This window comes from Haliotis rufescens, unplaced genomic scaffold (assembly GCF_023055435.1).
Source record: "Haliotis rufescens isolate VD_foot unplaced genomic scaffold, xgHalRufe1.0.p SCAF_19, whole genome shotgun sequence".
Lineage (NCBI taxonomy): Eukaryota > Metazoa > Mollusca > Gastropoda > Lepetellida > Haliotidae > Haliotis > Haliotis rufescens.
In genome coordinates, this window is record NW_025963879.1 from 23,084,345 (window position 1) to 23,109,608 (window position 25,264).

Consider the following 25,264-nt stretch of genomic DNA (forward strand, 5'->3'; position numbering starts at 1 on the left):
TGGCTCTTAGTGCTTGTTTAAATTGTAATATCTGATGCCAAATGATCAGAATTATGGCTCTCCATGCATGTACATATCGCTATGTTAGATACCTATACTAATGCGGATACCATAGCTCCCCGTATATCGTACATTTTAGGAGATGAACCTTCTGTGTTTTGAAATTTGATGTAGTCCCACTGTAGAGTAGATACCTCTTTATTTTAATTTAGAACCGAGCGCTTTAGCGCGAGGTTCCAAATTTTAATAAAGAGGTATCTACTTCACAGTGGGAGTACATCAAATTTTAAAACACAGTAGGTAATTCTCCATTCTACCATGACGGCAACAACGCTTTGAAAACGGTGCTCCCTTGCAACGCTTAACAACACAGGTGCACAGGTCCGCAATCTTAGAACATTCCAAATTTTAATAAAGAGGTATCTACTTCACAGTGGGACTACATCAAATTTTAAAACACAGTAGGTAATTCTCCATTCTACCATGACGGCAACAACGCTTTGAAAACGGTGCTCCCTTGCAACGCTTAACAACACAGGTGCACAGGTCCGCAATCTTAGAACATTCCAAATTTTAATAAAGAGGTATCTACTTCACAGTGGGACTACATCAAATTTCAAAACACAGTAGGTAATTCTCCATTCTACCATGACGGCAACAACCCTTTGAAAACGGTGCTCTCTTGCAACGCTTAACAACACAGGTGCACAGGTCCGCAATCTTAGAACATTCCAAATTTTAATAAAGAGGTATCTACTTCACAGTGGGACTACATCAAATTTCAAAACACAGTAGGTAATTCTCCATTCTACCATGACGGCAACAACGCTTTGAAAACGGTGCTCCCTTGCAACGCTTAACAACACAGGTGCACAGGTCCGCAATCTTAGAACATTCCAAATTTTAATAAAGAGGTATCTACTTCACAGTGGGACTACATCAAATTTTAAAACACAGTAGGTAATTCTCCATTCTACCATGACGGCAACAACGCTTTGAAAACGGTGCTCCCTTGCAACGCTTAACAACACAGGTGCACAGGTCCGCAATCTTAGAACATTCCAAATTTTAATAAAGAGGTATCTACTTCACAGTGGGACTACATCAAATTTCAAAACACAGTAGGTAATTCTCCATTCTACCATGACGGCAACAACCCTTTGAAAACGGTGCTCTCTTGCAACGCTTAACAACACAGGTGCACAGGTCCGCAATCTTAGAACATTCCAAATTTTAATAAAGAGGTATCTACTTCACAGTGGGACTACATCAAATTTCAAAACACAGTAGGTAATTCTCCATTCTACCATGACGGCAACAACGCTTTGAAAACGGTGCTCTCTTGCAACGCTTAACAACACAGGTGCACAGGTCCGCAATCTTAGAACATTCCAAATTTTAATAAAGAGGTATCTACTTCACAGTGGGACTACATCAAATTTCAAAACACAGTAGGTAATTCTCCATTCTACCATGACGGCAACAACGCTTTGAAAACGGTGCTCTCTTGCAACGCTTAACAACACAGGTGCACAGGTCCGCAATCTTAGAACATTCCAAATTTTAATAAAGAGGTATCTACTTCACAGTGGGAGTACATCAAATTTTAAAACACAGTAGGTAATTCTCCATTCTACCATGACGGCAACAACGCTTTGAAAACGGTGCTCCCTTGCAACGCTTAACAACACAGGTGCACAGGTCCGCAATCTTAGAACATTCCAAATTTTAATAAAGAGGTATCTACTTCACAGTGGGACTACATCAAATTTCAAAACACAGTAGGTAATTCTCCATTCTACCATGACGGCAACAACCCTTTGAAAACGGTGCTCTCTTGCAACGCTTAACAACACAGGTGCACAGGTCCGCAATCTTAGAACATTCCAAATTTTAATAAAGAGGTATCTACTTCACAGTGGGACTACATCAAATTTCAAAACACAGTAGGTAATTCTCCATTCTACCATGACGGCAACAACGCTTTGAAAACGGTGCTCTCTTGCAACGCTTATCAACACAGGTGCACAGGTCCGCAATCTTAGAACATTCCAAATTTTAATAAAGAGGTATCTACTTCACAGTGGGACTACATCAAATTTCAAAACACAGTAGGTAATTCTCCATTCTACCATGACGGCAACAACGCTTTGAAAACGGTGCTCTCTTGCAACGCTTAACAACACAGGTGCACAGGTCCGCAATCTTAGAACATTCCAAATTTTAATAAAGAGGTATCTACTTCACAGTGGGACTACATCAAATTTCAAAACACAGTAGGTAATTCTCCATTCTACCATGACGGCAACAACGCTTTGAAAACGGTGCTCTCTTGCAACGCTTAACAACACAGGTGCACAGGTCCGCAATCTTAGAACATTCCAAATTTTAATAAAGAGGTATCTACTTCACAGTGGGAGTACATCAAATTTCAAAACACAGTAGGTAATTCTCCATTCTACCATGACGGCAACAACGCTTTGAAAACAATGCTCTCTTGCAACGCTTAACAACACAGGTGCACAGGTCCGCAATCTTAGAACATTCCAAATTTTAATAAAGAGGTATCTACTTCACAGTGGGAGTACATCAAATTTCAAAACACAGTAGGTAATTCTCCATTCTACCATGATGGCAACAACGCTTTGAAAACGGTGCTCTCTTGCAACGCTTAACAACACAGGCGCACAGGTCCGCAATCTTAGAACATTCCAAATTTTAATAAAGAGGTATCTACTTCACAGTGGGAGTACATCAAATTTAAAAAAACACAGTAGGTAATTCTCCATTCTACCATGACGGCAACAACCCTTTGAAAACGGTGCTCTCTTGCAACGCTTAACAACACAGGTGCACAGGTCCGCAATCTTAGAACATTTCAAATTTTAATAAAGAGGTATCTACTTCACAGTGGGAGTACATCAAATTTTAAAACACAGTAGGTAATTCTCCATTCTACCATGACGGCAACAACGCTTTGAAAACGGTGCTCTCTTGCAACGCTTAACAACAGGTCCGCAATCTTAGAACATTCCAAATTTTAATAAAGAGGTATCTACTTCACAGTGGGACTACATCAAATTTCAAAACACAGTAGGTAATTCTCCATTCTACCATGACGGCAACAACGCTTTGAAAACAGTGCTCTCTTGCAACGCTTAACAACACAGGTGCACACGTCCGCAATCTTAGAACATTCCAAATTTTAATAAAGAGGTATCTACTTCACAGTGGGACTACATCAAATTTCAAAACACAGTAGGTAATTCTCCATTCTACCATGACGGCAACAACGCTTTGAAAACGGTGCTCTCTTGCAACGCTTAACAACACAGGTGCACAGGTTCGCAATCTTAGAACATTCCAAATTTTAATAAAGAGGTATCTACTTCACAGTGGGACTACATCAAATTTCAAAACACAGTAGGTAATTCTCCATTCTACCATGACGGCAACAACGCTTTGAAAACGGTGCTCTCTTGCAACGCTTAACAACACAGGTGCACAGGTCCGCAATCTTAGAACATTCCAAATTTTAATAAAGAGGTATCTACTTCACAGTGGGACTACATCAAATTTCAAAACACAGTAGGTAATTCTCCATTCTACCATGACGGCAACAACGCTTTGAAAACGGTGCTCTCTTGCAACGCTTAACAACACAGGTGCACAGGTCCGCAATCTTAGAACATTCCAAATTTTAATAAAGAGGTATCTACTTCACAGTGGGACTACATCAAATTTCAAAACACAGTAGGTAATTCTCCATTCTACCATGACGGCAACAACGCTTTGAAAACGGTGCTCTCTTGCAACGCTTAACAACACAGGTGCACAGGTCCGCAATCTTAGAACATTCCAAATTTTAATAAAGAGGTATCTACTTCACAGTGGGACTACATCAAATTTCAAAACACAGTAGGTAATTCTCCATTCTACCATGACGGCAACAACGCTTTGAAAACGGTGCTCTCTTGCAACGCTTAACAACACAGGTGCACAGGTCCGCAATCTTAGAACATTCCAAATTTTAATAAAGAGGTATCTACTTCACAGTGGGAGTACATCAAATTTCAAAACACAGTAGGTAATTCTCCATTCTACCATGACGGCAACAACCCTTTGAAAACGGTGCTCTCTTGCAACGCTTAACAACACAGGTGCACAGGTCTGCAATCTTAGAACATTCCAAATTTTAATAAAGAGGTATCTACTTCACAGTGGGAGTACATCAAATTTCAAAACACAGTAGGTAATTCTCCATTCTACCATGACAGCAACAACGCTTTGAAAACGGTGCTCTCTTGCAACGCTTAACAACACAGGCGCACAGGTCCGCAATCTTAGAACATTCCAAATTTTAATAAAGAGGTATCTACTTCACAGTGGGACTACATCAAATTTCAAAACACAGTAGGTAATTCTCCATTCTACCATGACGGCAACAACGCTTTGAAAACGGTGCTCTCTTGCAACGCTTAACAACACAGGTGCACAGGTCCGCAATCTTAGAACATTCCAAATTTTAATAAAGAGGTATCTACTTCACAGTGGGACTACATCAAATTTCAAAACACAGTAGGTAATTCTCCATTCTACCATGACGGCAACAACGCTTTGAAAACGGTGCTCTCTTGCAACGCTTAACAACTAAGGTGCACAGGTCCGCAATCTTAGAACATTTCAAATTTTAATAAAGAGGTATCTACTTCACAGTGGGAGTACATCAAATTTCAAAACACAGTAGGTAATTCTCCATTCTACCATGACGGCAACAACGCTTTGAAAACGGTGCTCTCTTGCAACGCTTAACAACACAGGTGCACAGGTCCGCAATCTTAGAACATTCCAAATTTTAATAAAGAGGTATCTACTTCACAGTGGGAGTACATCAAATTTAAAAAAACACAGTAGGTAATTCTCCATTCTACCATGACGGCAACAACGCTTTGAAAACGGTGCTCTCTTGCAACGCTTAACAACACAGGTGCACAGGTCCGCAATCTTAGAACATTCCAAATTTTAATACAGAGGTATCTACTTCACAGTGGGAGTACATCAAATTTCAAAACACAGTAGGTAATTCTCCATTCTACCATGACGGCAACAACGCTTTGAAAACGGTGCTCTCTTGCAACGCTTAACAACACAGGTGCACAGGTCCGCAATCTTAGAACATTCCAAATTTTAATAAAGAGGTATCTACTTCACAGTGGGACTACATCAAATTTCAAAACACAGTAGGTAATTCTCCATTCTACCATGACGGCAACAACGCTGTGAAAACGGTGCTCTCTTGCAACGCTTAACAACACAGGTGCACAGGTCCGCAATCTTAGAACATTCCGAAAAGTAGTCACAGGTAGTTATATATGTAACAATTATTACTAAAGTTCAAGATTAAAAACACCATAGTCGTGAGTAGTTCATAATAAAGTGTTCAAAACACATAGTTTTTCAAAAGAAGATGACAAATAACACTCCATACTTAGTCCAAAGAGAGATGTTTTAATTTCTACCAAACTGTTGTACACTGTGGACTGACTGTCATTCCTCGGAATTTTGCGAGAGAGGTCATTTCTTGGAAATCGAACATGCCATCATTTCTATTGTAGGGGTGACGGGTTATAGAAAAAGGGTTTTAAAATGCTAAACGAATATATTTCTACAACAAACTTTATGAATTAACATTCTATTATACATTTAACATGTGTAAGTGTTATTAGTTAGTTAGCAATTACCCCCAGTAAACAATAATAAAATCAAAATAAATACCTCTCCACCCCGAACTTGGATGTGGCAGGACTTGACCTACATCACGGTTACTCACACCTCACAGCTGTCAATGGTGTTTACATTCTCCGTAACGAGTTATAGAATGAAGCAAGATGACAACCCCGATCTATGATGTGGTAGATTATCTATGTAGATTATCTGGGATTGATCGAGGCTGCTGGTTCATCCATATAATTACCAATGGGACTGAGTATGACTGAACAGCCGCTTTTTAGGCTGCAGACGAGCCGGATATTTTGTAACGATGAATCTGCATGGTGGGACCTGTAAATTTCAAGATTTCACTGATCCAAAGCCAAATAGTGACAGAAAGTAGATATTTGTGTCCCAGAAATAGTGGATCGTGTATGATTTTCTTAATTGTGCGTGTTCTGAAATGAATTTCACTTCAGTTGGGACATTGTTTTCGTGGACTTTCGAAGGGGAGTGTTTTCTGATGGACTTTCAAATCCCCTCCTGCCAAATTCTAACGGTGGTGGTTGACGGAGATGGCAACGAATATCGATCAGAAAAAGGTTTGTTAACAACATGTTGTCATAGGAAATAGCTTAAATTGTTCCGATTTTGGTCACCATAGAACATTTCTCTAACAGTTTCTTAAACATTTCATTTGTATGCAAAAAATATGCCTTCGTTAATGTCATGATGGAAGCAGTCAGGGTTGCGGCCTAGAACGCCCCAAACATCCGATATCAAACTACCGTATTTCCTCTAGTTGACGCTACGCCGTCTATTCATTTCGCTAGAGCCCTTGACTCGACGTGTATTAGAGACCTGGCTGGTATTAGAGACCCAGCGTGTATTAGAGGAAATAAAGATTCGTGTTACAGTTTATATGGGGGTGATCGATCGGCAGCCATTTTTTATGAATCGATATGTAGGCTTTCTATGTATTCATGCGCACATTTTTTGTGAAAAGGCTTACCGTAATATATTTGAAAGGGGTTTCCGTAGCAAAAAGGAAACCTCTTTTTAACCAATCAGAATCAAGCATTCATCAATGTCATGGTAGAATGTTATATTAGATACCAAATGCGCATGCCATAGCTCTCCAAGCATGTATCGACATATATACATTGTGATATTGAAAGACTTAAGCATATGCTATATAGCTCACCATGCATGTACATATTGTGATATTGGATGACTAAGCATATGCTTTATAACATTCTGTGCATGTATATTTTGTGGTATTGGAAGACTAAAGCAAATGTAACTTTCTTTGCATGTAAAAATTATGATGTTGCATGACTAAAGCATATGCTATATAGCTCTACATGCATTCATATATTGTCATATAGGATGACTAAAACATATGCTATATAGCTCTCTATGCATGTATATATTGTCATATAGGGTGACTAAAGCATATGCTATATAGCTCTCTATGCATGTATATATTGTCATATAGGATGACTAAAGCATATGCTGTGTAACTCACGATGAATGAATATATTGTCATATAGGATAACTAAAGCATATGCTATATAGCTCTCCATGCATGTATATATTGTCATATAGGATAACTAAAGCATATGCTATACAGCTCTCCATGCATGTATATATTGTCATAGAGGATAACTAAAGCATATGCTGTATAGCTCACGATGCATGTATATATTGTCATATAGGATAATTAAAGCATATGCCATATAGCTCTCCATGCATGTATATATTGTCATATAGGATAACTAAAGCATATGCTGTATAGCACACGATGCATGTATATATTGTCATATAGGATAACTAAAACATATGCTATATAGCTCTCCATGCATGTATATATTGTCATATAGGATAACTAAAGCATATGCCATATAGCTCTCCATGCATGTTTTTATTGTCATATAGGATGACTAAAGCATATGCTATATAGCTCTCCATATACATGTGTATATTGTTGATGATATTACAAAACGACCCAAAAAGGGGAGATTTTTATCTCATAGACAAGATTGAGAGGTCACACTTTCAAATGTAGCTGCGGTAGGCTAACATCTAGTCCAGGAAATCCAAAAGTGTTAGTCAATGTCACAATATATGTGTGTCACTCGGGTAAGAAATGAATTTGGGACCACTTGACCTCTGCCATGATTGAAATGTCCCATAGGCGATTTCATCTGTCTATCTCTCTGTCATAGACCTAAAGTGAAAAATATTAATGTACCATACATTACGTTACATAACTTTACTCATTCACTCACTAAATCAGTTGATGCCTTGAATATATGACCAATATTCTTGTAAAGCTACATATGTAATTCAGGTAGAAATATTTCTATGAAATATAAATGTATAGAAGTACATAATATGTTATGAAGTCGTTAAAATCACATTGAGAAGCATAGCTTGTTTTCACAAACTTAATTGGTTGTTTTTATTTGTGCAAGCGTATAATGAATGAAGCCAGTTCTTGGTGTCACCTGTGTGATATGGCCGGGAAATAGTGGGAAAAGCTCCATTAAAGCAAACTCCACCCCTCCCTCACTCACTCACTCGGACGCTGCGCTAAAAATAATCAAAGTTTCGCTTTTATAACCATGCAAATATTAAGCTTTCTATTCTACAGTATCAGACAAAGAACATACACAACAATGTTGGATGGTGGCTAAAAATGAAACAAATAAGAAGCGTTGATGGTGATGTATTTGATACCGGGAGCAAGGGGCAAGTCATTTATCAACCTGGAAATTTACCCGAATAGACGGTAAAAGTCACATACATGCATAGATTTATTGTTGAAACGTCTAAATGTTATACATCAGACTATGGTTCCGATGATTTTTTTCTCTTTGCAGAGTTGCATCCCTTAGGCATGACAGAAACCTATGATAGTGGGTTTGAATATGTTTCTAGGTTTGTCAGCACCATACCTGTGCTTGTGGGTTTCACCAAAGTGGTAAATGTCTGAGACCTGCATCACTTCAGGCTTTCCTCACAAAGAAAGCTGTTTCGTCATGATATAACTGGAATACTGTTGTAGTGTTAAAACCAACTCACTCAGTATACACAAGGACTAGTTTAACTTCGTGCTTCAACAAGTCTTTATTGCCAATAAGGGCTCTAGTAAAACATGTCTATTTCAAATGGTTTGTTTTTTTGCCACACAATATTTCCATAAAGTCCAAACACTGACGCAGCTAATAAGTCTTCCGTCTCTTCTGCAGCCACAAGTGCAGTGGCAAGAGACTGTTTCTCTGCTGTAGTCTGCTGTCAAACACATTGAAGTCACAGTTCTGCAAGGCCTTCAGATACCACTCACACACGACCTGCAAATAAAGCAGGGATGTTTACTCAAGGAAACAGGAATATTGCATTTATTACATGGTTATATTGTCCTTGTGAAGGGGGGGGGGGGGGGGGGGGGGGGGGGAGGAGAGAGAAAGATATTGTCCTTTTTCCTTGTGAGGGGGGTTTATATTGTCCTTGTGAGGAGGGTATATATTGTCCTTGTTAGGGGGTATATATTGTCCTTGTGAGGAGGGTATATATTGTTCTTGTGAGGGGGTCTATATTGTCCTTGTAAGGGGGGGGGGGTATATATTGTCCTTGTGAGGGGGTATATATTATCCTTGTTAGGGGTATATATTGTCCTTGTGAGGAGGGTATATATTGTCCTTGTGAGGGGGGTGTATATTGTCCTTGTGAGGGGGGTATATTGTCCTTGTGAGGGGGGTATATATTGTCATTGTGAGGAGGGTATATATTGTTCTTGTGAGGGGGTCTATATTGTCCTTGGGGGGGGGTATATATTGTTCTTGTGAGGGGGTCTATATTGTCCTTGGGGGGGGGGGGGGTTGTATATTATTCTTGTGAGGAGGGTATATATTGTCCTTGTGAGGGTATATATTGTCCTTGTGAGGAGGGTATATATTGTCCTTGTGAGGGGGGTGTATATTGTCCTTGTGAGGGGGGTATATTGTCCTTGTGAGGGGGGTATATATTGTCCTTGTGAGGGGGGTGTATATTGTCCTTGTGATGGGGGTATATTGTCCTTGAGAGGGGGGTATATATTGTCCTTGTGATGGGGGTATATTGTCCTTGTGAGGGGGGTATATATTGTCATTGTGAGGAGGGTATATATTGTTCTTGTGAGGGGGTCTATATTGTCCCTGGGGGGGGGGGGGGGGGGGGGGTGTATATTATTCTTGTGAGGGGGTTTATATTGTCCTTGTGAGGGGGTATATATTGTCCTTGTGAGGGTATATATTGTCCTTGTGAGGAGGGTATATATTGTCCTTGTGAGGGGGGTGTATATTGTCCTTGTGAGGGGGGTATATTGTCCTTGTGAGGGGGTTTATATTGACCTTGTGAGGGGGGTATATATTGTCCTTGTGAGGGTATATATTGTCCTTGTGAGGGGGGTATATATTGTCATTGTGAGGAGGGTATATATTGTTCTTGTGAGGGGGTCTATATTGTTCTTGTGAGGGGGTCTATATTGTCCTTGTAAGGGGGGGGGGGGTTTATATTGTCCTTGTGAGGGGGTATATATTATCCTTGTTAGGGGTATATATTGTCCTTGTGAGGAGGGTATATATTGTCCTTGTGAGGGGGGTGTATATTGTCCTTGTGAGGGGGGTATATTGTCCTTGTGAGGGGGGTATATATTGTCATTGTGAGGAGGGTATATATTGTTCTTGTGAGGGGGTCTATATTGTCCTGGGGGGGGGGGGGGGGGGGTTGTATATTATTCTTGTGAGGGGGTTTATATTGACCTTGTGAGGGGGGTATATATTGTCCTTGTGAGGGTATATATTGTCCTTGTGAGGAGGGTATATATTGTCCTTGTGAGGGGGGTGTATATTGTCCTTGTGAGGGGGGTATATTGTCCTTGTGAGGGGGGTATATATTGTCCTTGTGAGGGGGGTGTATATTGTCCTTGTGATGGGGGTATATTGTCCTTGTGAGGGGGGTATATATTGTCCTTGTGATGGGGGTATATTGTCCTTGTGAGGGGGGTATATATTGTCATTGTGAGGAGGGTATATATTGTTCTTGTGAGGGGGTCTATATTGTCCCTGGGGGGGGGGGGGTGTATATTATTCTTGTGAGGGGGTTTATATTGTCCTTGTGAGGGGGTATATATTGTCCTTGTGAGGGTATATATTGTCCTTGTGAGGAGGGTATATATTGTCCTTGTGAGGGGGGTGTATATTGTCCTTGTGAGGGGGGTATATTGTCCTTGTGAGGGGGTTTATATTGACCTTGTGAGGGGGGTATATATTGTCCTTGTGAGGGTATATATTGTCCTTGTGAGGGGGGTGTATATTGTCCTTGTGAGGGGGGTATATTGTCCTTGTGAGGGGGGTATATATTGTCCTTGTGAGGGGGGTGTATATTGTCCTTGTGATGGGGGTATATTGTCCTTGTGAGGGGGGTATATATTGTCATTGTGAGGAGGGTATATATTGTTCTTGTGAGGGGGTCTATATTGTCCCTAGGGGGGGGGGGGGGGGGGGGGGTATATTATTCTTGTGAGGGGGTTTATATTGTCCTTGTGAGGGGGTATATATTGTCCTTGTGAGGGTATATATTGTCCTTGTGAGGAGGGTATATATTGTCCTTGTGAGGGGGGTGTATATTGTCCTTGTGAGGGGGGTATATTGTCCTTGTGAGGGGGTTTATATTGACCTTGTGAGGGGGGTATATATTGTCCTTGTGAGGGTATATATTGTCCTTGTGAGGAGGGTATATATTGTCCTTGTGAGGGGGGTGTATATTGTCCTTGTGAGGGGGGTATATTGTCCTTGTGAGGGGGGTATATATTGTCCTTGTGAGGGGGGTGTATATTGTCCTTGTGAGGGGGGTATATATTGTCATTGTGAGGAGGGTATATATTGTTCTTGTGAGGGGGTCTATATTGTCCTGGGGGGGGGGGGTGTGTATATTTTTCTTGTGAGGGGGTTTATATTGTCCTTGTGAGGGGGGTATATATTGTCCTTGTGAGGGTATATATTGTCCTTGTGAGGAGGGTATATATTGTCCTTGTGAGGGGGGTGTATATTGTCCTTGTGAGGGGGGTATATTGTCCTTGTGAGGGGGGTATATATTGTCCTTGTGAGGGGGGTATATATATATTGTTCTTGTGAGGGGGGTATTTATTGTTCTTGTGAGGGGGTATATATTGTCCTTGTGAGGGGGGTGTATATTATTCTTGTGAGGGGTATATATTGTCCTTGTGAGGGGGGTATATATTGTCCTTGTGAGGAGGGTATATATTGTCCTTGTGAGGAGGGTATATATTGTCCTTGTGAGGGGGGTATATATTGTCATTGTGAGGAGGGTATATATTGTCCTTGTTAGGGGGTATATATTGTCCTTGTGAGGAGGGTATATATTGTCCTTGTGAGGGGGGTATATATTGTCATTGTGAGGAGGGTATATATTTTCCTTGTTAGGGGGTATATATTGTCCTTGTGAGGAGGGCATATATTGTTCTTGTGAGGGGGTCTATATTGTCCTTGTGAGGGGGGTGGGGTATATATTGTCCTTGTGAGGGGGTATATATTATCCTTGTGAGGGGGGTATATATTGTCCTTGTGAGGGGGGTATATATTGTTCTTGTGAGGGGGTATATATTGTCCTTGTGAGGGGGGTGTATATTATTCTTGTGAGGGGGTATATATTGTCCTGGTGAGGGGGGTATATTTTGTTCTTGTGAGGGGGGTATATATTGTCCTTGTGAGGGGGGTATATATTGTCCTTGTGAGGGGGTTATATACTGTAAAACATGAAATTAATGCGTCTCCAAAAGAATGCGACCGCTGGCCCCTAGCCAAAAATGCGACTCAATATGAATGCGACACCCCCTCCTCTCAAGCATCAGTGGATTTATATCTAAACAAAACATCCTATGTCAGGTTTACAGGAGAATCCTCACCTTAATCCAACCTTACAATAGTCCAATCACACACCAAATAGCACCGCTTATTAGCGTTGAGTAGAGTACTTCAGCTAAAACAATATATGCACGCTGGCTCGTGACGGCCTTTGATGCAGTCGCAAAGAGCAAAGACACCGTGTTGGGTGGCGTCTGTCTGGACTTGCAGGTGTGATAAGTGATGACATGAGTGAGTAGAACGCTTGTCTTCACCCCAGCAGTGACAACTCACAGGATGTAATTAGTGTTTGAATGACATTGTTTATGTACTTGTTACAAGTGCTGCTCAATAAACATTGATGTGGAATACATAGTTGTTTGTTTTCAGCGTATGTCTAAGTTGGTATTTCTGCTATCAAAAATGTCTTATTGTTGATATAAATGCGATGTTTAATAATGCGAGCAAAGACCACTCGCATTTTTCGCATTTAATTCACGCTCGCGTTAATTTCACGTTTTACAATATTGACCTTGTGAGGGGATATATGTTGTCCTTGTGAGGGGTGTTGTGGATGGTGCGTATAGGATGAGCTTGGAGGTGGGTGAAAATAGTTGTGTGGATGTGGTACTACTCAAGGTAGCACAGACTCAATACTCACTGTGTTCAGGAAAACGAGACTGGCTTCCTTGGGAACATCCTCAGTTAGTGATCTTGCCTGGAATACAACACGCTTATTTTAACAGACATACCCAGCTGCATGAGACACAGTACCAGTCATACGGTCAAGAAGTTTTAGGACACACCCTGGCGCTGTAATTTGCTCTGTAGAGTTGCTTCCCTTATGTATGCCCTTATCCACTGACCTGGGTTCCAATCCCAGAGTACACTAAGACCTACACTACTTCAAGGTTGCCTTCCATATCTAACCAACATGCAGTGATATATTTGAACTAGTTTTCAAAGCAGCCTTCGGCCTTGCTCACACTATTGAGTGGTAGTTCCTCACCGTTGCTAGGTGCTTGTGTGCGGTACAGGCCACATCATACATCACATCTTTCACCGCCTGGTCGTCTCTGCCTCGGATGATCTTCTCCTGGGATATCTTGTGCTGGGAATAGAGGATTGGTGAGTCACACATTGCAACTGTATGCAGGTGGCCCGCCCTGGAGCAAGTAAACCATTCTCCAAAGTTTGTTGGAATCAAATTCTACCAGGTAAGAGTGTCACACTTAATCAGCCAGAGATTCATTTCATAAAGTACTAAGGCATGATATGGTGTCGAACATAACCTAACTTAACAATCAGATTTAAGGAAAGATACCCTGCCCCTGCTGGAATGGCCTACTTTAACAATCAGATCTAGAGGCAGATACACCCTGCCCCTGCTGGCATGGCCTACCTTAACTATCAGGTCTAGAGGCAGATACACTCCACTCCTGTTGGCATGGCCTACCTTAACAATCAGGTCTAGAGGCAGATACACTCGACTCCTGCTGGCATGGCCTACCTTAACAATCAGATCTAGAGGTAGATACACTCCACTCCTGCTGGCATGGCCTACCTTAACAATCAGGTCTAGAGGCAGATACACCCTGCCCCTGCTGGCATGGCCTACCTTAACAATCAGATCTAGAGGTAGATACACCCTGCCCCTGCTGGCATGGCCTACCTTAACAATCAGGTCTAGAGGCAGATACACCCTGCCCCTGCTGGCATGGCCTACCTTCACAATCAGATCTAGAGGCAGATACACCCTGCCCCTGCTGGCATGGCCTACCTTAACTATCAGGTCTAGAGGCAGATACACTCCACTCCTGTGTGCATGGCCTACCTTAACAATCAGGTCTAGAGGCAGATACACTCCACTCCTGCTGGCATGGCCTACCTTAACAATCAGATCTAGAGGTAGATACACTCCACTCCTGCTGGAATGGCCTACCTTAACAATCAGGTCTAGAGGCAGATACACTCAACTCCTGCTGGCATGGCCTACCTTAACAATCAGGTCTAGAGACAGATACACCCTGCCCCTGCTGGCATGGCCTACCTTCACAATCAGATCTAGAGGCAGATACACCCGACTCCTGCTGGCATGGCCTACCTTAACAATCAGATCTAGAGGCAGATACACTGACTTCTGCTGGCATGGCCTACCTTCACAATCAGATCTAGAGGCAGATACACCCGACTCCTGCTGGCATGGTATGGTGTTGAGCGTAGCAGTGTCACCAGGCCCTGAGTCTTGCCAATGTGGCTGGCAGCATGGTCAGCATGTACATTCTTTATTCCTTGAAGAAAAATCAAAATATAAATACAGGCAGTGTTTGATGGAACACCATTGTAATCCACTGGCCTTTATTTTAATCAGCTCATAGGACAAACAGGGAGTACTTGGGACCTACTTTGAGGTGAGGTGAACTGAGGTGAGGTTTATAGAGAGTGCGAGAGAGAGTGAGAGTGAGAGAGAGAGAGAAAGACAGAGATAGAGACAGAGAGAGAGAGGCAGAGAGACAGACAGACAGGCAGAGAGAGAGAGAGACAGTGAGAGAGAGAGAGAGAGACACAGAGAGACAGAGAGAGGCAGAGAGACAGAGACAGACAGGCAGAGAGAGACACAGAGAGAGACAGAGACAGACAGAGAGAGAGAGGCAGAGAGACAGAGACAGAGACAGACAGAGATACCAGAAAACATTTTAGTGGAAGCCCCACTCAGGTACAGTCTACTAACTCTCCTTGGATCTTCCTATGGTCATGACATCCAAACACATTTTAAGTCCTGCTCCCTGTGGCTCTTAATGTGAGTTTTAAATTTTTTGTAAGATTTGATTTTTTGACATATTTCAAAATACAAATCACATTGATTTGAACAAGATAAGATGTCTTCATAAGAAGGAGCTTCCACATCCAGCTTCTTCTTCTTGTTGTGCGTGCGTGCGTGTTTTAAATAACATTAAGTATAATCCCAGATATGTTTCTGTGTTCCCTTTATCATGATAATGTCTTTGAGTTTGTATTTTGTGGAAAATATGGTACCCTAATTACACAGGCAATATCTCACAAAATGGTTACCCTAGTTACCCATGTATCAGCTTCACATGAGGCATTGACTACAAGGTCTGGAACTAGACTGAGATCCACCCTGGATCAGAGCCCCCCTTTAATGTTTGTGTTTCTGAAAGTGAAGGTTAGCCTGCTGGTGTATGACCTGCCCTTCTCACCAAGACACTCCAGGAGCAGGTACGTGATGGATGACACAGAGTTCTCAGCATACGCCTCAACCTCCTCCATGTTCCTGTAGCCCTGGTCTGACAGGTTGTGAGCCTGCAACACACAAACACATGTCACACATGTTGCCTGCAACACACAAACACACGTCACACATGTTGCCTGCAACACACAAACACACGTCACACATGTTGCCTGCAACACACAAACACGTCACACATGTTGCCTGCAACACACAAACACATGTCACACATGTTGCCTGCAACACACAAACACACGTCACACATGTTGCCTGCAACACACAAACACACGTCACACATGTTGCCTGCAACACACAAACACACGTCACACATGTTGCCTGCAACACACAATTACACGTCACGCATGTTGCCTGCAACACACAAACACACGTCACACATGTTGCCTGCAACACACAAACACACGTCACACATGTTGCCTGCAACACACAAACACGTCACACATGTTGCCTGCAACACACAAACACACGTCACACATGTTGCCTGCAACACACAAACACACGTCACACATGTTGCCTGCAACACACAAACACACGTCACACATGTTGCCTGCAACACACAATTACACGTCACGCATGTTGCCTGCAACACACAAACACACGTCACACATGTTGCCTGCAACACACAAACACACGTCACACATGTTGCCTGCAACACACAAACACACATCACACATGTTGCCTGCAACACACAAACACGTCACACATGTTGCCTGCAACACACAAACACACGTCACACATGTTGCCTGCAACACACAAACACACGTCACACATGTTGCCTGCAACACACAAACACACGTCACACATGTTGCCTGCAACACACAATTACACGTCACGCATGTTGCCTGCAACACACAAACACACGTCACACATGTTGCCTGCAACACACAAACACACGTCACACATGTTGCCTGCAACACACAAACACGTCACACATGTTGCCTGCAACACACAAACACACGTCACACATGTTGCCTGCAACACACAAACACACGTCACACATGTTGCCTGCAACACACAAACACGTCACACATGTTGCCTGCAACACACAAACACACGTCACACATGTTGCCTGCAACACACAAACACACGTCACACATGTTGCCTGCAACACACAAACACACGTCACACATGTTGCCTGCAACACACAAACACACGTCACACATGTTGCCTGCAACACACAATTACACGTCACGCATGTTGCCTGCAACACACATCACACATGTTGCCTGCAACACACAAACACATGTCACACATGTTGCCTGCAACACACAAACACACATCACACATGTTGCCTGCAACACACAAACACATGTCACACATGTTGCCTGCAACACACAAACACACATCACACATGTTGCCTGCAACACACAAACACACGTCACGCATGTTGCCTGCAACACACAAACACACGTCACACATGTTGCCTGCAACACACAATCACACGTCACACATGTTTCCTGCAACACACAAACACATGTCATACACAAACACATGTCATACATGTTGCCTGCAACACACAAACACATGTATTACTTCTCATTTCTTAAGTCAAGATGTTTCAAATGGTTCTTCTCCGCCCTACCCTTGCTTCTATTATCCGTGTCAGCCATTTCCTCGTCAGTTTGAAGTGATGAATGGCCTGTAACACAGAACATACAAACTAGAATGCACTACCGGTTAAATGTGTTGTGTCATCTTCAGCTCACAGCACGTGCAGTGGGAAACCTGGATGACATGGGAACAAAGAAGCAGGAATGAATGAGTGCCCAAGTTTAGGTTCATGTCGCTTACAACTTTATACAGAGTCATGACAAGGGACAACGTTCAGCTTCACACACAGAACCATGAGGGGAATAGAACCCAGAAGCCAGGTCCAGCCCTCGTCTACCCACTGGAGTGCCCCGCCTCACCTTAGCAACATGAGTCTCACATACTCGAGCTGGTAATGGAACAGAATCTCCTCAAAAAGGTTAATAGCAAATGAGGTCAACCACCAACTCATAATTACATAAAAGTCTATGTTCAGTCCTAGCATAGATGAGTACTGCTATCTCTCGGAGGCTAATAAAGAAAGGGCTGGTTTGCCCTTACTTGCCCCGACTCTAAAATGACCCACTTCCAATACATATAGGACCTATTCTTTCCTGTCAAACTACTTTATCACTATATTCTGCACTTTTCCAAAAAGAATGTTATCCTCTGAGAAAAAAGAAAATGTGGCGTTTAAACATTTAAAAAAACAGTTTTCAAATGTACCTATCTATTACATGGCCGAGATAAATCTGAAACACAACTATGAGTGTGCGGTACTATCGGTATATCGGTAAATTGAGGTTAATTCTGTCCATGATGCGTATCACAATATAATTTTTTCATGCTTGATATATCGGATGAAGTCAAATAGCAATTTTGTAATGTTATTTTCTTGCCCCAAGATGGCTGTGTATTTATTGACTGAGTAAACATCATGTTGTACCAGCATCTTGTTTTGTTCCATTTATGAACTTCAGTTCACACCATAATGTATCAGATTGCTGCTGAATTCAAAATTTAAAAGTCTAAAAGATATTGTGATATGTATTGCAATATGGCCACACATTTTACATTGTCACACATTTTAAACCTCCAATATCCATCCCTAGAAACAACATGCTGAATACAATCTCATTAAGACTGCCTAATCTGAATAAGAAATGTGTGGGTTCTTGAACCAATCAGATGTCAGCTTTCTACACTGATTTGGCTTCATGTCTTCACCACCTTAATTTATAAATTTCAATTTGTACAAATGAAACCCTCACCGAACACGAATTTCCCTAAAATGGTTCTCCCTTTGGCGTGTATAGATGCCATGTGTTAGTGACAAGCACTTATGATCGAAGGGAGATAACTCTAAATACCGGAGGTGAGAACAAATGTAAACACTGTCAGTGTGGGGAAATTCTATTATTGCTAAGTAACTGATAAGTGAAGGTAAGTGATCGAATGTTTGGTACATGTTGCTAGGTTGGGAGGATGTAACGGAGATGGTACAAACGAGAGTTTGCGTCTGGAGTGAGTGAGTGAGTGAGTGAGTGAGTGAGTTTGGTTTTACGCCGCTTTTAGCAATATTCCAGCAATATCATGGCAGGGTACACCAGAAATGGGCTTCACACATTGTACCCATGTCGTGAATCGAACCCGGGTCTTCGGCATGACGAGTGCACGCTTTAACCACTAGGCTACCCGACCGCCCCTGTTTGCGTCTGGATCTTATATAAACAAGTTGTGTTGTAACGAGCTGGGTTAAAACCTTTCACATGGCACACTGAAACATCAGGGTGTATAAACAATCCACAACAATATAGTGCCACAACCATGTTTATATATATATGAGATAGCTACGCCATAAATCGCAAAGAACAATGAAGTCCAAAGTGTCGTTTATTTCACGATAAAACAGTGTTCTATGATGAACTTCTATCATTATTCATCGCAACTTGATGACGTCAGGTATTGGACGACGTTATTTTTGAGAGGGAAGGGTCTAGTAATTTGTTTCCCAAAGGTGTAGCTGGGCAACGCAGATAAACGCGATGGCCCAACGATCACATCTTAAAGCGGCAGAGATATGACAATCGGTATTGAGAGAAAAGGTACACGTAATCAACGTGAGGATTGTGAGAATATGTGGGAAATACCCGCCTGTACATAAAATTGACTTGTCCGACATTGCCAAGGTTGATTTCTATTGAGTCGGGCATCCTTATTTAAATACGGGTTACTAAAGTGTGCACATTATATCAGAATCCTTTAAGAGACTGTACGCGCCCCTCATGGTTTATTCTCCCTGTAGTGTTTTATTGTACGACAAAGAGCTCCCACTCATCTTTCATTTCTCAAATATTCAGGCCTTGTTTTATACACAGAAATCTGATATTCTGGACCCATTTGCACAAAGCGATCTTAGCGCTAAGATGATCGAAACTCTCATACTTTAGCATAGGCTTACAATAGTCTTAGCTCTGAGATAGTTTTGTGCAAGTGGGCCCAGGTCCGAACACTTTGCTCACTCACAATGAGAATTTAGAAGCCTCGACTCACTGGAAAATTCACCTCAGTCCTTCACGCAGAGAAGTACTTTATATTGGAGCCAAAGATCTGATCATATTCATGTTAATGAGATAGATACTGAATATCACAAACAATCATTATTTCGGTGATCCCCAAGACAGTTATCTTAAAGACTGACAGCTGTCAGCATCATAGAGACTTGAGAAGAGACACACGAGTGACTTACCCCCGCTAACTCAGTTGCCACAGGCGTCTTTGGGGTGGAACCCTGGAACAGACAGAACATCTTCTTGAACTGTGTGTCAGTGATAGACTCTGACAAACCAGGGGTCGACCATGTGAGTACCACTGTAACCAGTGATGGAGCTAGGTGAGTTAGTGAGTTGGGCTCAACGCTGCTTTTAACAGTATTCAAGTTATATCACGGCGTGTCAGCTTAATGTGGAAAGCCCAAAGTGATGCAGGTCTCAGACGTTTACCACTTCGGTGAAACCCATGAGCAACAACTGGACCACCCGTGCCCCTTGATGGAGCTAGGAGCCAGGTACTACCTAGGAGCTGGTGTTTCCTGGTAGTCACGATCCCCGTATTAGTTTACATGGCCATTAATGTTGACTACCCTGGTCTGTCACTTTAGCCACAAGTCCGAAACCCAAATTTAGTAAAATTCTGTTTGGTCAGTAAATTCAGCTGATAATAGTTCACATATTAACACTAATATCTACTTAAATTGAGGCTAAGAGTCAATTTGGGGTAGTAGACTGAAAAGCTTTTTGGCAGGGACTGCTACCCATCTCTAGCCAGCACGACATGGCTTCACGACAGTCTATGAGGGATGTAACAACTCTGATGTTCAGCAGAGCAAGATACTCTGTGTCACTGTACAAGTATCAAATCAAGTCATGTATATATAAAGGTGACATGTAACATTCATGAAACATAATAATAGTAAAACAATCCTAAGTAAAAAAATGAAAAACAGCTGCATTTTATTCAGGAAATCCAAATATTGAAATCAAATTTCGCACTGCAAGTCTCCTATTTGTATAGAAAGTGTTCACCAAGTTTGAAAAGACTATGCTTTTGTTCTCAAGTTATAGGTTGCACCAAAACAATGTCCTCGGAAGGAAGGACAGATAGACAGACAGACAGAATTCCTTGGTATAACTATATACCCCTGCCCTTTTAGGTAATAATCGACTCTGGACCAGATAATCCAGTGATTGACTTCATGACCACAGATCAACCTTTGGACTGTATTATATTTTGCCATTCCATGAACCACCCCCACCCCTATAATAAATGACCAGTAACAATGGGTTACAATGACACTGTCAACATGGTCAAGGAGCCTGACCACCTGATCCCATTAGTCACCTCTTACAACAAGCATGGGTTGCTGAAGACAAATTATTATCTTCACGGTGTTATAGACTGTAACATTACAGCTCTAGGATCCATGGGACAAACACTCTCACTCCTGCTATGATATGGACATCTACTGATATCACAAAGAGGAGGATTGACGGTTCCTTGGGTTGTATACTCCCCAGGGAGCTGAGAAAGAAAATTGATCCTTTGACCGGAGCAATAACGGTGTTGACACTTGGAGCATGCTTCAACGGATGGATTATAGCACATTACAAATATCCTTTACATTATTATCTAAGGATTTCAACCTGATTTTTCATAACTCTTTAACAAAATTAAATACATGAAAAATCTTTACCTTATAAATGTGATCTATGCTGTCTTTCCAGAACTGCATTCTCAATATTCCCCTCTGCTTGTCCGACACAGTCTCCCGGACCTACACACAAAATCTCGTGTAATATTCAGTGATTCCATCTCCCCAAAATGGCCATACACTCCTTAAAAGAAGCTAAGGACAACCTGATTCTTTCCTATTACTGTAGTTAATCTGTCAGGTGGTCCTCATCTTCTTTTGAGATGTATTTTGTTTAAATGATATAGATGTTGTATCACTGTATGGATGGATATCTTATCACCATACTCCATAGAGACATACGCAGGAATGGTGTTTACGTTGGTTGTTAATACACTGCATGTAATCCACTCTATCGTAACTTTTAAATAAAAAATTATAGATCTATAAATAAACAGTATGAAGAGATAGACAAAAAGGTGAGGTGAGGTGAAATTGGGTTTAACGCCGCGTCCAAGATTATTGCACTTATATAGCGACGTCCCGAGCGCCAGACAGGGTAACAACAAGTACCATCTTTTAAGGTCTTTTGGTATGACGCGGCCGGGGATCGAACCCCGGACCTTCCGCTCTCAGGGCGGGCGCTCTACCACTAGACCACAGAGGCGGTCTCTTTATCATGAAGTCAACAACCCAACAATATAACTATGATATCCAATGCTGACAATGAACATGTAAAGGACTAAGTTTACCTGTGCAAGTTCCACATTGAACGCCCTGATGGCGAGGGCCGCTCTCTGTGTGGCACCGGGCAGCAGTAGACAGCACAAGTAGTTCTCATAGTCATTCTTTCTGTGGACACAGAGAAACCATCTATCAATATGCAGATACAGCAAGGTAAGGTAATATGGAGTTTAACATCGCGTTCAAGATTATTGCACTTATATCGTGAGTGTGTGTGTGTGTGTGTGTGTGTGGTTGCTTGTAATAGTCCGGACTAATGTTACTTTTATAGTGCTAGCCCCCTGAGATACCATGCTGCTGTTTTAACGTGAATACCCCTCTCAGGCACAGTATACAGACTCTGAGCCAACCAGTCCTTGTTTTATCCTGTTAATGCCAAGCACTAGGCACCTTTTAATGTCTTTTAGTGTGATGTGGCTTTGATTGACCTTCGGTTCCCTGGCTGACACTCTGTCCACTAGGCCATGGAAGCAGTTACAGTTCTGTAAAAGGAGTGGTGAGGTTTGTGATTTGGCAAATTACATTGCATAATCGTGTAATTGTGTAACAAGTCAGCTATAGTGATCATCTATAAGCATCGATAACAGTTTAGATGCTATGAATGTTCAGTACATTTCAAACATAAGTATCTTGAAAACATAAATATATATTTCTTGAAAACTATTTGAATAAAACAAACCTAAACAACCATCACATAAAAGCGCTCATATGCAGATGGAGTCTTACCAGCACAGCACATACTTTGCGGTCACCTGCTCACGTGTACCGGACCAATGGGCAAGGAGATACAACAGGCTTCATTCAAAACACATCAATGTAGGACTCAGATCTATGGTAGGACTCTGATCCAAGGCAGATTCTCAGATCAATGACAGATTCCACAAACAGGGTATATATTGGTGTATACTCAAAGCTGTGGCAGATACCACATGTGGGGCAGGTATTGGCGCACACTCAGATATTTTGCAGGTTATCAAGAAATATTTATAATTGGCAAGTTCTATAGTGCTAAACGTTGAATAGATTCATATAAAGCAGCAGTCTTTCGATCATCAATGTTGTGATTTCTCTTTATTATGTTTATTATTTCCCCTTTGGAACAGCAACTTCCCCGAAGTTTCATAGTAGAAATATTTTTCTAGGACCTTCAGCACTCATTTGCTGAGTGGATAAAATTCTTAACATTTTAACAATCCCTCTTCGGATTCAGAGCCTTTACACAAGGAACTTCTTGGATTTAAAAATGGCATTAGCTCATTCATCATCAAAGATGCTCTTTTTACCTATACACACACTGTCACAAATGTAACAATATACAAGTCACACACAGCACAAAGTTACATTCATACCGCCTAACATGTTGAAGTCGTGGACTCTCTAAATACTGGTGGAGATTTTACGAGTGTTTCTATGATTTACTTTCGACTAAGTCGACATCACGAAACGCACCGAACCAGTTCTTTGCAGAACGTCCTGTGATCTAAGGTATTTGTGCTCATCGCCACACGGGATTTTCCAGTGTCTTGTTTCCTCGCATCCCTTCCAGACACAGCAATCGTGGAAAGACTGCGACATTGTCTGTATGTGACCATCAGTCGACTCCATGTGAGTTTGACGGGCATCGCGAACTGCTCAAGTGTTCGCAAGGGCAGGTAACTCTAATTTGCATACCATAGGCAAATCTTTAGAGAATATTTACTTGTCGAGTTCAAATCCCAGAAACATCTTACGTTCGGTTATTTTACACGATTGTTAATTATTTCCTTTTGATATCGGCGATTGAGTGATTGCAATATGTAGTATTGTTTACTACTCGAAAGAATTTTTAAAAAACCCTGATTCTTTCATATTACTATATTTAATCTGTTATGCCATGATAAATAAAGAGCTGAGAATGAAAATTTGAATGGTTTTCACTACTATTTTGCCATTTTTGCCCAGAAGGGTTTGTTTCTGCAAATGGTTGGGGCTGGATGTTCTCTGACGTTGGCATTGGCGTTTTGTTTGTGTGTTTTTTAAGATCATTATCAATTTGTGTGTTAAAGATTCTCTAACAAAGTTTCAATTTTACTTCTTCCTTTCTATCAAGTCAACTGCTGGTGGTCCACCAATTTAATCATCCAAATGCAGTGTATAAGGAAATTGCTCACTTTATATTGTCTAATACATGAATAAAACCATCTCCAATAAATAAATAAGAATGTACATGCCGATGTGCTGTTATGATAAATGATAAATGATACAATTTCATACATCCATGTGTTTCCCTCAGTTTTCATCAGGCCACTTCATTCATTTTACACTTGTGTTGAACATGTAATTTTCAGGCACAGGAAACATTCACTTTTTCCATACATGCTGTACTAATTGTCATGGAAACAGATATCCCTGCCAGAGCTCCAGATAAGCTTTTGGTGTTGTGGGTATTTTACCCATGCATTTTAAAATCATTGGGTATCACTAATTCTACCATGGTATTCAAATTTTTGTTACCCACTAGTTTTTACATATGTGGGCATTTAAGTTAAATATTTAAAAACACTAATCACCTAGTCCCTGCAAACTGGTGTCGTGTGGGTTCAAGAGCTTTATAGGACTCAAAAATACCATGATACTTCCACAAGAAAGTGTGATGGCAAATGATCATGATGTAACTGTCATCGTTGAGTTTGGCAAGGTTGACGGAATGCCCGTTTATAATTTGAAAAGAAGTTGCTGATTTGCTAAACGAATATGTAGGGTTACTTCACAATATTTTGATGATACGCACAAGTTTTATTTTTGTAGCGTATCTGTAATGTTCGTTGCGTATTTGATACGCTTGAATTTTATTTTACTGCGTACTTCTGCATTTCTGATGTGTATTTTACGCAGATATGCAGCTTATCTGGAGCTCTGCCTGCATAAAGTGACTTT

The 25,264-nt window shown here is 41.4% G+C and overlaps 1 protein-coding gene across 2 annotated transcripts; it reads right to left on the minus strand.

Moving 5' to 3' along the window:
* Positions 1–8,816: 8,816 nt before the first annotated feature.
* LOC124135331 (NADH dehydrogenase (ubiquinone) complex I, assembly factor 6-like) lies at positions 8,817–23,994 on the minus strand. Of its 2 annotated transcripts, XM_048399009.1 has the most exons (11): positions 23,798–23,994; positions 22,739–22,830; positions 22,357–22,456; positions 21,668–21,748; positions 20,165–20,206; positions 17,468–17,524; positions 15,839–15,941; positions 14,775–14,908; positions 13,627–13,728; positions 13,279–13,335; positions 8,817–9,065 (listed from the first exon to the last, which is right to left on the minus strand). In XM_048399009.1, exons 1-11 carry the CDS (start codon positions 23,951–23,953, stop codon positions 8,937–8,939), a joined length of 1,053 nt encoding a protein of 350 aa, XP_048254966.1. In that variant the 5' UTR covers positions 23,954–23,994; the 3' UTR covers positions 8,817–8,936. The 2 variants fall into 2 exon arrangements, with proteins under 2 accessions (XP_048254966.1, XP_048254967.1); XM_048399010.1 differs by lacking the exon at positions 22,739–22,830.
* Between the last annotated feature and the right edge of the window lie 1,270 nt (positions 23,995–25,264).

What these genes read in the sequence shown, in the direction of transcription:
- LOC124135331 (XM_048399009.1), bottom strand. Translation starts at nt 23,953, where the DNA reads ATGGAGTCGACTGATGGTCACATACAGACAATGTCGCAGTCTTTCCAC. An exon ending in ACACTAAAAGACATTAAAAG is followed by an intron (nt 22,457 to 22,738) that starts GTGCCTAGTGCT and finishes CTGTGTCCACAG; the next exon opens with AAAGAATGACTATGAGAACT. An exon ending in TGGCAACTGAGTTAGCGGGG is followed by an intron (nt 17,525 to 20,164) that starts GTAAGTCACTCG and finishes TCTGTGTTACAG; the next exon opens with GCCATTCATCACTTCAAACT.